Source organism: Chiroxiphia lanceolata, chromosome 22 (genome assembly GCF_009829145.1).
Source record: "Chiroxiphia lanceolata isolate bChiLan1 chromosome 22, bChiLan1.pri, whole genome shotgun sequence".
Lineage (NCBI taxonomy): Eukaryota > Metazoa > Chordata > Aves > Passeriformes > Pipridae > Chiroxiphia > Chiroxiphia lanceolata.
This window is the reverse complement of record NC_045658.1, coordinates 7,211,788-7,228,432: the sequence shown is the minus strand read 5'-3', so window position 1 is coordinate 7,228,432 and position 16,645 is coordinate 7,211,788. Positions and strand designations below refer to the sequence as shown.

Sequence of the window (16,645 nt, the reverse complement as noted above, 5' to 3'; positions counted from 1 at the left end):
ATTGGAATCTGCTCTTATTTTTCTCAGCTGTTCTTCCACATGCTGATTGGCACAGAGGAGTCCAAAGGTTTCCTTCCTGGGAATTAATGGTTTGCTGTTACTTGGGTTTTTTTTGTAGAGAGACATTCAGATGAAATCAAACAACTCGACTGAGTTAGGATAAATATTTTCAGTGGACATGCACAACACATCTGCTGTGCCAAATATTTGTTGTTGTTTGCCTGATTTGCTTTGGTGGAGCAGTTTCATGTTTTGCCAATGGAGCTTTGTAAAAATCAGCTTCAAAAGTTTTATCTGTGTTTCAATTCTCACAAACACACAACATCAAATTTCCGGGAAAAAACGTGTCGCTTTTATTTATTTACACTTCAGATGAGTCCCTGCTTTACTCCCTCAGCTCCCACCCTGGAGGGAACTACTCGGAGAAGTTAAAGGGATCCTCAGCATCCCCTGCTGAGCTGTGGAGCCTTGCTGTGTACAACACAGCTTTTGGAGGAGCTTGGTGTTGCCATCAGGATTCTGGTGATTTTTTAGCTCACCAGACCCTTGGAGACACCTGCTCCTGCTCACTAAAGCTGAAATACCTGTTGTTCTTAAAATTTACATTTCCTTTGTGAAGGGGAAGAGGGGGATCTAGGACCTGTGAAATAGGTTAGAAAAGAAGAGAATCCAGGGCGTTATGGGGACCTGGGCGCTCATCTCTCGTGTTCCCAATTAGAGTAAATAAGGAGTATGTTCTTAGCATCGGTGGTCATTGCCAGATCAGGGTGGAAAACAATATCAGCACATCTGGAAACACAATTCCTCGTTGTCTTTGCCTCCACATTTAGAGTCACCAGCTCTGTTTTCGCAGTTCCTTGTGCAGCAGGAGCTGACCCTGCTGGGTTTCTCTCTGTTGTGTTCCAGGGTGCTGTACTACACGGGCTACAGGCAGCTGTACCAGCTGAGATCCCACACCACGTACAGGTGCTGCCCGGGGTGGTCCCAGCTGCCCGGGGAGGACGGGTGTCTGCACCGTAAGTGTCGCGCTGCTCTCGGGAGGCTCTTTGCTTTTGGCTGAGGGTGCTCGTTTCAGTTCCTGGGCCTGCAGTAAAAGTGTCTTCAAATGTCTTTAAAGAGAATTGGTGGGGCTTTCTTGTTTTGACTTCTTTTTTTTTTCTTTTTTTTCTTTTTTTTTTAATTATTAATATTGTTATTATCATTATTTTTATTTCCTTTACCCATGCATCAGAAGGATTCTGCTCTGGCTTCCCGGGAAGCGCCGTGTGTTGCTTTCTGTTTTTGGAGAATTTCCACGTTGCAGCGTGAAAGGGTTTCAGGGTCCCAGTCAATTATCCACTTGCCAAATGCTACTAAATGTTTAAAATCAAGCCCAAACTGGTGTTTCAAACTGGCAGAAACTCTGGGAACTCCTGTGGGAAGGTGTGTGTGTGCTGGGGGCTGGGTCTGTTGTTTTAAGACTCACTGAGTTTGAGCTGTCCCTGTGAGAGGTTTGGGATCTCTGCATCCACCCCATGCCTGCTTCCTCCCATATCCAAAGGGCAATCCTGGGGTTGGGATGGTGGGATCCAGCAAGGGATGTTGCAGCATCAGCCTCAGGGGAGAGAGCACACAGCCATGGGGGGGTGGCACTTGTCAGGTGTGGAGTGGAGACCCAGAACTTGAGACTTTGGGATCCTGTGGCTGGATTCCTGCTCTCTTCTAGTGCAGTTCTCTGCCAAGCAGGCATGGAAGTGTCTCCATCCCAGCTGTGTGGGAAGCTGTGATATGTATTCAGGTTTGCACATGAGTCAGGCTGGGGATGTGCAAATATCAGCCTATAAGATGATTTTATGCTGTTGTTGCAGGAGACAGAGGCAGTTTTGTCCCTGTGGGCCCCACATTCCCCATTCCCCTCCAGACTTCCCTGCCTGACACGGGAGGCAGCTGCTCTGCTGCTCCCAGACCCTGGGGCCACATCCAGCTGGGGAACCATTTAACTGCAAACTGTGCTTTTGAGATGTGGAGAGCAAAGAAAACCCTTCTCTTGAGTCGAGCAAAGGTTTGTCTGAGCTTATGTGTAGAACCAAATGTCACCCCCCTGCAGAGCCCCCGGTGCTGTGGGATGAGTTCTCTGCCTTGGTGCCTAATTGTTTTCTGATTTAGACTTTGGAGGTGCTCTCTACCCCCCTTACAGAAGGGCAACTTTAGATGTGATAGGCTGGAGAAGCAGCAAAGCATTTGGGATCTGACCTGCACTGCCATCAGGGGAATGAGAGCCAGCCATGGGCAGCTCCACTGTGAGGGCAGTTGGGATTGGGATTGACCTCCAGTACATGAAAATGTCTCCCACAGCTGGTTGTACCTTCCCTGTGCTTTGATGCTTGAACCAAAGGTTTACAAAAAAAGGGAAAAAAAGGTGTGTCAAGCAACCAGTCTTTATTCTTCCTATTCCAAAGCCTGGAGCAAAGGAGAGCAGTGCACTGGGCAGAGGAAGCTCCAGGGGTGCCTCATAACCCCCTGTCAGTGAGCAGATAATAACCTCAGCTGAACTCAGAAAAGCACCTTCTGTAATGGTTTTTCCTGCCAAGGAAGTGAGTAATTCCATGCAGGAAGGAAGCAGAGAAAAGGAAATAAAGCTGCTCAGGGCACACTCTGAGCTCATCCTTCTCATCATTTGGGCTGGGAATGGTTCTCCTGGGCTGGGCTGCAGTAAAGAGGAAAGGGACAGTCAGCCCCAAAGGCAGAGTGACACCAGCTCAAAAAGTTCTGCAGGAATGGCTGCTGAGCTGCTGGGGGGATTGGAGTGGATTGTGAGCTGTGAGCTCTGTCTCTGTTCAGCCCTGGTTGGATACCACTGACTCCACAACCAGGACGTGCTGTAACCTCCTTTCTGGGACAGAAAAATGAGTATCTCGAGTGCTGTGCCCTCAGCACAGGCAGGGGCACTTCCAGGGGTTGTTTGAGGCAGAAACTCCAGTGACATTGCTCTGTGAATCATCCTGTAACCCCCCGAGAGCAGCAGGGAGCTGGTTAGCCTGGTTAGGGGCTGAGGGGGGCAGTGGGTTCATGCTCCCTGATCCCAGACCCCTGTAAGGAGCAGCTGGAGGAGCATTCCATGGGCAAACCAGGACAGCTCTGCCTGGCCCTGGTGGGGTGACTGGTGCCCCAAGCTGGGATTTCTGTCCTGACCCACAGACTGTCCTGGGAAATGTGTCTGGGCTCTGTGTAACTAAACCCCTGTCCCAGGGAGCTCCTGGCTGTTGGTTTGCAGGGATGTGATGACTTTTCCTGCTGCTGGCTCTGGGCTCGGCACAAGCATGTTCTCCTGGAGCAGGGGAGGGTGTGGGAAGATCTGGCAGGGGATTGTCAGTAAATATTGGTGAGGTGCTGAGGCAGGGGCACAGAGCCAGGGCACTCTGTACGACACAGGATTCTCTGGTTTGTGTGCAGCAGCCTGGAGTCAGCCTGCACTTGCTGCTGTGGCTCTGCTGAATGCCACAAAGCTGTTGTGCCAAAACATGTCAGTGGGATTTGTGGCCCTTCCTATCTGCCTCCAGAGATCACTGGTCGTGTTCCAGGAGTGCTGAGGAGGGGAAGGGCACTGCTGCTGACAGTTTAATTAGAGCTGTTGCCACCATGCAGTGGAATCTCTCCAGTGAGGACATCTTATCTTGCTCTTCAGCATCTCCTCACTGCAGGGCTCTCTTTTCTCCAAATGCTGGGCTGGTCACCACCTTTCCTTAAAAATAAAAAAAACCAGCCCATGGGAGGGGAAATTTTCAGCACTGCAGGCTCGTGTGCAACATGACATAGTGTCTGACACTGAGGGGATGTTAAATACCTTTGTGAGATGGGAATCCCAGCACCCTCGTGGGTACCAGCTCAGGTGAGTTGTTCGGGCTCTCAGAGCTACCCCAGTGCCTGGAACAAGGGAACAACCACTGGGTGTACTCACTCAGCTTAGGTTGGAGGCTGTAGCAAAACCAGGGTGTCCTCCTCTTCCTCACATGCAGGTTTAAGTCTCTAAGCACTTACAGGTCAGGCAATGGCCAGTGTGGAGCTGTGAGGGCAGTACTGGGAGTGTGTGGGCTCTGCTGGGAGCAGATGGCTTGGAAAGACATGGAAAATTTCACAGAAACAAAAATCTCACAAAGGTCTCAGAGAATATTTGGCTTTGTTCCTCTGCTCCTGTGCCCTCTGAAATGGTGGCAGCCAGGCTGTCAGCCCTCACAGGGTGCCCCCAGCCTGGCTGGGTTCTGTATTTTGTCCTCACCTCCAAGGGTGAGGGCTTGTTGCCTTCCATTGCCCTCTGTCCTGGAGCATTCATCTGTTTGGGAAGGAGAAAGGTCAGGAGTCAAGGCACCCTTTGCATTTCTAGGATGGCATCAGGTTCTTTCCCTGCCTGATTGCTGATAGTTTAAGTTTCAGACTAAGCTGCTTGGTTTCAAGTGGCCTCTGAGATGCTACTTAAATTCCACCTGGGTTCAATAACACAGGTAAAGCTCTCGGTGATTAGGATGAGGGGCCTGTGTGTCTGGTAATCCCTGTGATCTCCACTTTCAGCTCAAGATGTTGAGAAGAGTCCCCCTGAGTCTGTAACTGCTGATGTGTGTGGAGGAGCTGGAGTTCTGCCCCAGGCAGTGTCTGAGCTCTGGGCCAGCCCCTGCCACCTCCAGAGGGGACAGAGAGAGGCAGGAGGGCTCCCGGGAGAGCTGGGCAGAGGCTGAACAGGAGACCATTGTGGATTTAGTGGAGGTGACCTGGCCACGGTTGCAGTGTGGTCTGTGAGCTGTGCAGGAGGGGCAGGGCTCTGCCCTGACCACGCACTCCTGCAGGGAACAGGGGCTGCTGCTCGGGCTGGGAGAGCAGCTGGGAATGCTGGGACTGAACTTCTGAACCCCTCGCCTCCATCCAGCCCAGCGCTGGTTCAGGGTCCCCCGTGTGCTCCCCTGGGGAACACAGCAGCCCATCTCTGCCCACGGGGGGTGGTACCTCGGGGAGTCCAGACACTGCAGGAGAAATGCTTTTCTCCTTCACTCCTCCTTTTAAATCAGCCTAATGTCTCCAACTTCCCAAGAATCTAAATCCTTGCTAGGGACATTCCCTGGCCTTTGAGCAGAAGGCAGTGGTGCTTTCTGTAATTTATCCTTTCTTTCCTGTTTCCCTGAACAGTGTCGTCGCCCTTTTCCCAAATTTCATTGCATTAAACTCTGTCTCTCTGAATCAGGAGCTCATTTGCAGGAGGCCTGGAGGGCACAGAGGGGGAGAGCCACAGCCCCCCCCCCCCGGGCTGGGAAGTAGGTTATTATGATTTCCACTCGGTATGTGCCAGCCTGAAGCACAGAGCAGGGGATTGTCCGGCTCATTCAGGAAATCTGGGGCACTGCCAAGAATAACACCCCTGTCTTCTAACCCCTGATTTGTGTCGCTGAAACTGCTTCTAATATTTTCCATTGTTGTGCTTCGGGTCTCGCTGAGCTGCTGGTGAGTCGTGCACTCTGGATCCAGGCTGGGCTTTGCTGGGACCCCCTCAGAAGTCTCTTTTTTAGGTGATTAAGGTGAAGAAAAAAACAAACCCGCTCTGCAATTTAGCCACGCAGTCCATTCTGTCTTATGGTGATGAGGCCTGAAGGAAAGGACTGAAAGAGAAAAGTCCTTCTGCCATGGCTAGAGCTGGGAAAACCTGGAGGCTGCAGCCCCAGAACACCTCAGCACACAGCTGGAGATGGGAAGTTGGTCCTGCCCCGCCGTGCAGGGAAGTGTTGGCAGTGCAGGTGTCACAGCTCGGCTGGACAGGACGCTTGGCAGAGAGTTCCCAAGTTCCAGAGCTTTGCCAGCACGGGACTGATACGGGATCACTGCAGTCCCCAGGGAGACGTGGCCATGAAAAGCGTTAGATGAGAAGATAACTGGCTTTGTGAAGCAGCATTTCATCACCGATTCATTATTTCAGGGAGATGAGTGTTTGGGCTTCAATGCTACCTTTGTGTTGTAAATAATCTTCTCTTTTGCAGGGGGGGATTTGAAAAATTATCAGGTCCTTAAAAGAGCCAACGCTGAGGCTTGAGTGTTTCAGCTCCAGTGCATCAGAGGTGCAAAGTTTGGGGATTTTGGCTCTTGGTGAGAGGGGGACTTGGAACGAGCTGGAGCTGGGTGATCCACAGGGAGCTCCTGTGCCCGTGGCTGTGCCTGACCCCAGGGTGCTCTGACAGCTGGGTTGTGGAGAAGTGATAGAGCAAAGGTCCTCAAAACGGGTACGTAGCTCTGTCTGGCAAGAAGAGTGTGCTTTGATGGAAAACATGCACGTTTGGAGAATGGCACATTCACATCCAAACCTCCACAAAATATCCCTAATCACAAAACCTCCTTAAGCACAAGACCTCCCCAACCAGCACAGGCTCGGCGGAAGGCATTGTGTGAGCCAGGAGCAGGATTTAGCACAGAGGAGAAATTAGGAAGTCAATTGTGTTCCTGTAGGAAAAAACAGAGCCAATATTTGATGCATGGGGGATTCAATGGTGGGAGGAGAATAGTGGGAACTCAGGACTGTGGTTATTGCATTTCCATGTACAGAAGGTTGGAACTGATTTTTCAGGCGTGACAAGTTGACACCCACCAGCTTTGGGTTCCTTTTGTGAAGGTAATTCCTGCCCTTTCCCAGCTCAGGTTTCCTGTGGATGCCTTAAAGTTTTGAGTTATCTTTGCCAACTGATAACTTTACAGATTTATCTCCTGGTGTGCATGAGCCGTCCTGCCAACGTGCCCAAACCCCACAGCCCCTTCCTTGCTCTTGTTTCCATCTGTGATCCCTTTTTCTCTGAGTGCACAATTAGTGTTTTGGAGCCGGCGTGGGGTACTTTGTGCCAAGAATTTTGGAGCCATTTTTGAAGGCCGTGCGGGGTGCCAGTTATAATGACACAAAATGAAATGTGTAATCACAGACCTGCTTTTTCTGTCACTAATTACTTACAGCTTTAGCTGGAATGGGAAGAGAAGCCAGGGGGGCTCCCGACTTGCAAAAGAGGAGGGAGAAGCTGCAGCCAGCACAGCCAGTGTGCGTGTGGGACCCTCGGCCCAGTGAGCCTGGAATTGTTTCCAGGTGGTCCCATATCATGGGGGGGTTGTAATTTAATCACAGCTTTGTACATTCGGTTGGTAATGACCCGAGGGCCCCGAGCAGCAGCGATCCTGGCACCACTGGTGACTGCAGTGTGTTCCTTCCTGGGATGCATCAGCTGGAATGAATTGGTCCCCATGGCTTCTCTTAGCCCTGGGCTGAGCAGGGAGCTGGGGTGGGAGCTGCTGCACCAGGTACCAGCACTGTGTGTCTTGCTCTGTGTCATCAGGTGACGCTCTTTGCTCCACGTTATCCGGTTTGCCACGGCTTTTGTGAGAAGTATTCCAACAGTCCCATCACTCTTGGAGTTTGTTACAGCTTGTTCAGTGAAAAGGGAAAGGAGAAGAGCAGGTGTGGGAGAAAGGATGAAAAGAGAAGTTGGCTGGCAGTGCAGCTATGTCCAGATCAGTGAACAGAGAGAAAATTTCATTGTCCGAATCTTTAAATGGATTTAAAAGGAAGATGGGTGCTTGTTCTGCGTCCTTACCCTCCGACAAAGCACCGCACATGTGACAGCATCCCTGCTCACAACGTTCCTCCTTTTGACATCAGCCTTTCCCAGTGGGAAATATAAACCATGGGCTGCGTTTCGTGAGTTATGAGAAACATGAGTTTCCCTGGATAAAACATAACCTTGCTTGTGGATTTATGTAGATGATTTGGAAAGGTGGATTTCAGAAGCCTAATTGAGCATTCTCTGTCTCTGTGTCCATTTTACACTCCGCTGGGTGAGAACAGAGAAACGTGGCTGCTCAGGCTTACTTGCAGTTTAGCTCCATGTCACCCTCCGGGCCGCTCGAAGGTGACGCCGCGTTGGGGTATCCAGTGCTCCGGGAGAGGTGGGAGCAGCTCCCGGGGGTTTGTCCTAGGAAGATCCCTCCAATTGCAAAATAAGCAAACTTGTATTTGTTGCCACAAGATCTGATGTGGTTCAGCACGAGTCATTTTCTGGCTGTTTTACCCACGTGTTGGCTGGAAAAACCGGTTGTTTCACCAAGAGCCCTTCCGATGTTTTCCTGTGGGTCCTCACTTAGCCACGCTCCAGGAAAAGCCCCGAGACATTCCCTGAGGGACTTCCCTTCCTCTTACATTTGCATTGAGTACTGCATTGTCAACCAAGAAACTTCCCAAACAGGTTCAGCAGTGGTTTTATAACTGTTCAGCTGTTCTCTGGGGCTGTGGGCACGTCACCAGTGATGGGTGTTTGTTGGTGCAGTGCCCTCCTGATGGTGGGTGCTGGAATCATCCTCTCCCTCCTCCTTGCAGCTGCCTGTGGTTACAGGGTTTGTCTCAACGGTGGAAGCTGCCGAGAGGGATCCTCACAGCTCTGTCACTGCTCCTCTGGCTTCCAGGGACCTCGCTGCCAGCACGGTAAGCAGCCTTGCCAACTTCTTCCTCCGGTTTGGAAGTGGAGAGGATAAAGAGCGAGGGATGCCCTGGTTTATTTATGTTTTATCTTAGCCATTGTTTTATCTGCAAAATACCAATAATCTGCTCTTGGCTTTCGTAGTGTTTGGGGAGCTTGGATGTTTGGAAAGGAAATGCTTATCATGACTTGCTGTGAGATGGAGCCCCGTGCTGTACAATGGCCTTTATTCCTGGCTGCCATCCGCAGCGGGATCTGCTGGAATCAGAGAAGGAAGCTGATTAAAGTTGGGTCAAACAAAGGAACCCTGGGGTCACAGCCTGTGGAACGAAGCTGGGCCCAGGGCAGTGTGGCAATGAGCTGCCACCTTGGGAAGGAACGTTGTTGTGTCTTTGGCCAGGCTGTGTTTTGGGGCTGCTAAGCTTTATTTAATTAACCTTTGTGTAGTATACAAACTCCCTCTTGAATGTTATTGAGTTTCCTATGTTTGGTAAATCACAGATGTTCTGCTTTGGGAACATGATATTCTATAGCAAACAACCTCTAAGAGCTGGGAGGTTCCCTGTGCTGTGTAGATGTTGGAGAACACGAGCCTCAGGCTGCAGGGAGACACAGTCGTCCCCCCTCCTCCCTCTGAGCCTGCAGGGCACAGAGCAGTAGTGATTGCTCACATCATCTTTGAGTGATGCTGATTTATAGCAGCAAATTAAATAGTAAGACTTTTTTCTTTACCATCTATCTTTACCATCTGTTCCTTCCAAGACCTGCGGTTCCATCCTCCTTTGGAACCAGAGGTAGCTGTGGGAAGGTAGAGGAGCTGACTTGGAGCAGTCCTGGGAGCTGCTGTTTTCCCACCAGTGGGGGCTGGAGAGAAGCATTTTATCAAAGCCTGAATCCCCTCAATCCCCAAGTAACCAGAACCAAGGGCAGAAAGGTGAGGATACAGGAAGATCCCAGCCACAAACTCGTCCTTCCCTTCGTCTTCATTTCTTATTGACTCCTGTCAATGATTCTCCTTGGTAAATACTTTTTTTCTGACAAATGTCTGGATTCTCATAATCTCTTGCACTTTTGAAAATACTCTGTGACTTTGGTGCTCATTAGCCAACATTCGTGCTGGATTTTTGTGACAGGATGGGAGGCTGGAGGCTGCTTTGGGGGAGGACACCTCATCAGTGGTTCATTCTTTCCCCATCTGTCACTTACCAAAGGAACTATGGTGGTATTTGAGATTATGGAACCTCCTTGAGGAATGGCTCCCCAGGATGGAGTTGTGGAGCACTGGAGTGACTCTGGATGTGAGCAGGTTGAGGCTGTTTGGTGAAAAGAACATGAAAATACCTGTGTGAGCAAAGCTGCTCCACAGCCGTGTTCCGTGGTGTCATTTGTCTTCAAGAAACCTGAGTCTGATCCGAATGGTATCGCTTTTTCTTTTGTGGAAAGAAACACAAATGTGTTTGTCTTAGGGGCAGGACGCTCCCTGTCCTGGCCAGGCTCCTATCAGCCCTTTCAGCACGGGATGTTTTTGCTGGCCAGCCCCGAGCAGCAGCAGCCCCGTGTTTACCCTGGCTGGGCAGCCGGCGGTTCCCCATCACTGGGGTGTGATGCTGTCCTTCCTGGCCTCCTGAGCTGCTGACAGGGATAACAGTCCTGCACTCTCTGTGCTAAATCACCTCATTGTGAAGGCAGAGCCCTGGATGGGGCTGCACAAGCTCCTGCAGGAAGGTCTGTGGCCCATCATGTGTACCTGTCCAGGTTTCATCGCCTGTTCTGTTGCCTTCTGCATCTCGGTGGCTTTTTGATCCTGTCAGGTGCTGTCAGGATAGACTGATCTCTCTCCTCCCCTCTCCTTGCTCACCTGCCATCAGGTGGGCTTTGCTTTGCAGCAGAATGGAGCAGAGGTTGAGCTGAGCAGTATTTCAGTGACCACAGGGACTGTTCCTGAGCCGAGGAAGCAGCAGGGTTGTCCTGAACTCCTTTGTTATCTTCCACCCCTGGTAGACCAAAGGGTTGTAAATGGAGTTTGGGCTGAGGCTCCTTTTAGGAGCTCCTTTCTGGGAGCTTGGACGTAAATGACCCCTCTGTGCAGGCTTGTTGCTGGGAGGGAGGGGGTGCTGGGGAGCCTGGGCTCTGCTCCAAGCCTGCCCGACCTTCCCGGGGATCCTGGGACCACCCAGCGCTCCGGGGTCCGTGTTGGTGGACTCGCTGGCCCCGGGTGAGCGCAGCAGAGCGAGGTCTGTGTGGGGGGGGTGGCAGTGACTGCCCAGCACAGGGGGTGTGAAGGTGGTTGTTGTTTGCATCTCGTGCTGCAAATCAGCTGCTCGGCTTCACTGTTCGCTCACTGGAAGCTTCCCAGCAGAGTGGATGTTTCAGCAACACTCAGGCTCTGGGGGCTCTGATGTGGGAACTGCGCCGTGCCGGGGGGGCCGGGACCCTTCCTAATTAGCCTGTCTGCGTTTTGAAGCATTGGCCAGCCCAGATCTCCTCTGGCTTGGCACAAAGGAGAGGTCAGCAGGCAGGGCTGTGATTAGTGTCTGTGCTCTGGGGCCAGCTGAGATGGCTTTGTCACCCTCCGCTTCAGGAGACCGTTATTGTCTCTCTTACAGCACTGCCCTCATTTACACGGTGTTTGACGTGCCCTTGGCGTTGTTTGACTGACTAATGACCCGATTTCTCCCGAGAACCTCCCCGAGCTGTTCAGCTGGAAGCCTCTGGGTGTGTTAAGGCTGGGAGAGAGGGGTTTGCTGGAGGCAATTGTCCTGGAGAAACGGGCGTTGGAAGTCAGAATGGGAAGGGTTTAGACTCTGGAAACAAAGGAAAGCACCTGTAGCCTTTCCTTGGGTCCAGGAGCCAGGTGTTCTTTCTGAGATGGAGACATACGTGTGACAGCCCTTGTTTGGACTTGGGTGACTTGCCCAGTCCAAGGGGACCCCAGTGCTGACTTCAGAATGATGGTAGCGAGATACTGTGTCCGACGTTTCCTGGGTTTGCAGTTCATGAGGCCAATTTAAAATCCATTTGTGGGATTAAATCACTGCAATTGTTCTTCAGCTGTCAGTTCATTGGAGAGAATCCACGGTCCATAATACCAGGGCTAAATTAAGCAGAGCACTTCTCCAACAGCCAAGAAGTCTGAATACTTTTATTTATAAGCAGCCTCCTGATTCACAAGGTTAGCCTTCTGCTGGGAGGGGAGAGGAGCCCGAGGCCAGAGGAGATTCCTGCTGGGATTTTCTTGCATTTTGGCTGAGGAAGGCAGAGGAACAAGGGCGGTTTGTGCAGAGCTCGGCCGTGTCCCGCGCTATCGGCTTGTCCATCAGCCAAGCCCTCGGTATTTAAGAGCTGGCAAACAGGTAGCACCGAGCTCTTTGAAAAGGCCCGCGAGAGGAAACCAGCCAAGGCGATGGAGGGGCTTATTCAGTTAAAAAAACACCTTTTGTGAAGAGAGCGTGGAAGAAAAGAGAAAATGTGCTGGGGCTGGGGGAACAGCTGGGGCTGTGGCTGCAGAAGAAGTTTCCTGGGGCTCGTGTCTGGGGGGGAACCCGGGGTCCAGTGTCCCTCAGCGAGACGTTCATCAAACACGGCACCATCTCCAGACTCCCACCTGGATGTAACTGCAGGGCAATTACTCCACGAGTAACTTCACAGTTCACGTGATTTGTTTTCTGAAGGTGAACTGGAGTCCAGCAAACAGCCTTTTGGATGTGCACCCTCACGTATAAAGTCCAGCTCCGTGAGTGAGTGATGGAGCTTGTGCAGAGGTAGAAACACTGCCGACCATTTGTTTAAAGGAACACGATAAGGGGTGAAACAGACTCAAAGCTGAAGGGCTTCAGTGGATTTGAAATACGGCCGGCTTTGTTCTTTTCCAGCTTTCCTTGGGTTGAACTCAAGAATTAAGGATTTCGTGATCATTTAAAAGAGATTATTATATTGGGTGAAAGAAAATAAATGGCTCAAGTCCTTTGGATGAGTTGTAGCCCTCTGCTTAGGTTTTGGCAAGTAAGGGAAAGAGGAATCTTCTTACTGACACTGCACTGGTTTGAAACATCCACGTGGGTCTTTACTGTTCGTCACGCTAAGATGCATTAAGGGTAAGAAAACCTGGAAGGAAATGGCTTGTTGTGCCACCTGGAGAAGAGAAAATCCCCACTTTGTTTTGGGGAATTGGTACCTCGGGCCAAGTCATGTGAGGTGCTGGATGGCCTCTTCAAAGCGCTGCATTCCCTTCCGTGAGGACTGACCCCCCTCGCACCTCCCGCGTCGCCTCCTCCATCCCAGCAGTGCTGGTCCCATGGCCGGGTGTCAGTGCCATGGCCGGGTGTCAGTGTCAGCCCCATGGCCGGGTGTCAGTGTCAGCCCCATGGCCGGGTGTCTGTCCCATGGCCGGGTGTCTGTCCCATGGCCGGGTGTCTGTCCCATGGCCGGGTGTCAGTACCATGGCCGGGTGTCAGTGCCATGGCCGGGTGTCAGTGTCAGCCCCATGGCCGGGTGTCAGTGTCAGCCCCATGGCTGGGTGTCAGTGTCAGTCCCATGGCTGGGTGTCAGTGTCAGCCCCATGGCCGGGTGTCAGTGCCGGTCCCATGGCCGGGTGTCAGTGTCAGCCCCATGGCCGGGTGTCAGTGTCAGCCCCATGGCCGGGTGTCAGTGTCAGTCCCATGGCCGGGTGTCAGTGTCAGTCCCATGGCCGGGTGTCAGTGTCAGTCCCATGGCCGGGTGTCAGTGTCAGTCCCATGGCCGGGTGTCAGCCCTGGCTCTAATCTCCCGGGAGGATTTCCGTGCAGGTTTGCAGCCAGCTGTGACCAATTAGCAGGGCTTGTGGCTGGAAAACCACCACAACTCGCAGAGCTGGGCTCGGGGTCCCGGGGCTTTGCGGCTTTGGGGGCGGTGAAACCTGCCCGGGGTGTTTTCTTCCCAAAAACCATCTGGTGAAAGCCAGGCTGTGAGCACGGAGGTGAGTCAAGGGACAGTTAGAGAGGAGAAGGGATTGTTTTCCAAGCAATGCAAAGCACTCCAGCCTAACAATGCACCACTGGGGATCCCGTCGTGTAATTGGTAATAAGAAGGATTTGATACACGAGTGCCAAGTAAACTCAGCTAATGCTGAATTCTTGGATTGTTTCAGGAGAGGGTGAGCCCATCCCCCTGGTCAGGTAGCCAAGGGACATCCCAGCCTCACAGTTCCTCAGCAATTGCAGGTTTCTTGAAATGAGAGAGAACATGATCATGGGTGAAAGAGACTTAACTCTTAAGGGCTCTTAAGTGGATTCCCATAACAGAAATGACACAGGGCAGCTTAACTCCCTGACTGTGATCGAATCCTCAAACCCTTTGGGTTGGAAAAGACCACTAAGATCATCAAGTCCAAACATTCACTGAATCTTCTGTTGTTTTCTGAGGATCTGCTGAAAATCAGTGGTGTGGGAGCCACCCTGGCCATGGGCACAAGGGACCCATTCCAACCCAGAGAGGTGGTTTGGTGAGTGAGAGAGGAGTGAGGACCAAAGCAGGAACGATAAGATTGCTGCAAAGCTGCCTGGGATTTCTAGAATTAATTTATGCTTAAACACACAGCCTGGCCTGTAATAAATCATTGGTATGTTTTGCTTTCCGTTTCTGGGTTTGGAAAGGTTGGAGAAAACATTTTTTTAGTTCGTTAAGTGCTGCCTTCTCCAAGGCATCATTTCCAAGCCATGTTCTCCAGCAGGTGATAACATCTTTGAAGCAGCCTCTGAAATGCCTTTTCTTCACCTCAGCAACAGGTTTTCCTTTAATTTTTGCCTTGTTTGTTGTGTTTGAGTCTGTTTCCTCTCCTGGGCCCAGCACTCCAGTGCAATTGGTGTAATAATCCAGGAAACAAACATATGTTGAGATTCCAGTCATTACAGATATCTTCTTTTTTTTTTTTTTTTCTGGGAAGATGCTCAGAGGATTCCCTCTCCAGAGGTTTAATCAATGAGAGCTATGTGAGAAAGGGAGGACACTTTCCATACATCCTTGATCCAAATTCCAGTGCGTGTGCATTCCTGTTGTGCAGTGGAGTTTTTCCCTTGGGCTGGAGTTTGATGTTCTGGGCAGCCTCGAGCCAAACTGGGTTGTTTGATAGTGGAGAAGGAGGAAAATCTCCCTCTGACAACCCCCACAAAGAAATCCAGGGTGGCACCAGCCAGCAAAGGAGTTTGCTATGGTCACTTTTTACTGCTCAGCGTGTTGCAAAATCCAAATGAAAAATGTTATCTTGGAAAATGGGAATCCTCCCACGTCAGTGGCACTAGGATCAAAACACCAGCTTAGGGAGTTTGTGCTTCTGCAGCCCCTTTGTCATAGAATTACAGAATATCCTGAGCTGGAAGAGACCCACCAGGACCATCAAAGCTGAGCTGTGCTGGGGCTGGAGCTGTGTTGTCATGGCTCTGGGGCTGGTTTCCACCTGCACATGGCAAATGTTCCTCAGCAGGGGCATCTCTGGGCCCTTGTCGTTCTGGGGTGACATTCCACAGTCCCCTCGTGGTTGGTTTCCTCCCAGAAAGGCTTTCATTTTATGGAACTTCACTTTCCCGTGGTCCAGCCTGCAGACACGTGCTGTAACTGTGCAGGCAATTTTCCTTTGCCTGCTCCAATGTTCGTGGGGCCTCTGGAACCCCTCGCTGTTCCCACTGGCCAGGGGGGCACCTGTTGGACCCTCAGTCTCCATAAACCAGCCAAAAAAAAGGGGGTTGGAGGCCAACAGGTGTTTCTAGTTTGCTGTATGTGAACGTACATTAAGTGCCTGTCTTCCCCCCTCTCCAAGCAAATAAAGCCAGGGCTGGGTCTGGAAATGCTCCCCTCCTCCCTGGCCCAGCACAGGGTGCCAGGAGGCCGAGGGAGCTCCCTCTCCAGGGCAGGCGTCTCGCAGACTGGCGGGCGAGGTGCCGGGGCTGCTGGCCCCGAGCTGCTCTCTGAAGTCATGGTTTGTGCCTTCCTTTCCATTTACCCTGGAACACAAGCCTGGAAAGCCTGGCACGCTGCAGCTGCTCGGGCACTCTCAGCACTGCTGGCTTTGGTCTCGTGCAGGGTATCGCTGCTCCAGCCCCGTCGGTGGCCACCAGTGGGTTTGCAGTGGAAGCAGGTTTTGGTGTTTTTCACCCTATTACAGGCATTTGCCTTTCTGAGGTATCTTCAGTCGTGGCTTCTCCAAGTGGTCTTGTAGGTGGCAGAGCCACAGCCTTGGTTTGAGGTGGGACCCTCCTGCAGATGGGCTCTGCTGACACACAGGGAGGAACAGCCCATGCTGGCCAGCTAAGATAGGGATTATTTTCCTTTAGAGATTTATATACCTTGCCTAAAGACTGGCCAGACCATTCCCAGAGGTCCAAACCAGCTCTTCTGGCCAGGAGCTGTTTGGAATCATGGATAATGGGAGTCAGTTCTGTGATTCATGGTCCTCATCTGAGTGTCAGAGATCAAAGGGCCAAAGTAACTGAGCCCCGTGTAAGAAGGGCTGTGGCCAGCAGGGTGCTGGGATCCCTTCCCTGGGATAAAGGGGGCAGGAGGGTCTGGAGTGTTACAGAGAATCAGAGGGATGTTGTGCCTTTCCTTGGCACACACTGTGTGGTGTGAGGCATGCTGGGTTTCAGCCCTGCAGATGTGGAGGTGATGGATGCCAGATGTGTGTCATGAGGAGACACCTCTCCTTACCAGCTGCAAATTGTCCATCTCTTCCTCAACTGTACGTTTTCATCAGGAGAAGCTGGAATTCCCACCATTTCCTGCTATCTCAGATGTTGTCAGGCTGCTCTTCGTGGGCTTGTGCAGCCCAAACCAGTCACAAGACAAATAATGTATGTGGACTTGCATTTTTTCAGGAGCTCATTTAGGATTTGCCTTGATAAACTTGCCCAGAAAATGATATTCTACATTTAACTTGCAAAATGAGTCCTCGGAAAACTCCAAGGATTTAAGTGAAAGAATGCCAGAGATGGTTTTGTGCTTATGTGAGAAGGAGACATGGATTTTCACTTTGTGGTCTCCAGTGTAAAAGCATATGCTTCTTAAAGATGCATGTTTTTAAACTGAAGAAATGGTTAAAATGTAGGAATAAGGAATGATCATGGCGTAGTTAGGGATAAATTAATTAAGAAAATGTTCACACGTTACCCAGGCTTTCCATCAGCAGGAATCTGAGGTTTCTGTGACGTTCC

At 51.3% G+C, this 16,645-nt stretch overlaps 1 protein-coding gene across 2 annotated transcripts in view; it reads left to right on the top strand.

The window, feature by feature from the left end:
* The window catches only part of MEGF6 (multiple EGF like domains 6), a 72,439-nt gene that overhangs the window by 6,770 nt on the left and 49,024 nt on the right, over positions 1 to 16,645 (top strand). The window contains exons 4-5 of one of the 2 annotated variants that reach the window (XM_032708815.1): positions 907 to 1,016; positions 8,366 to 8,470. In XM_032708815.1, coding sequence (XP_032564706.1) covers positions 907 to 1,016; positions 8,366 to 8,470 — 215 coding nt within the window. The remainder of the gene's footprint in view (positions 1 to 906; positions 1,017 to 8,365; positions 8,471 to 16,645) is intronic. The other variant, XM_032708816.1, reaches the window with a different exon arrangement.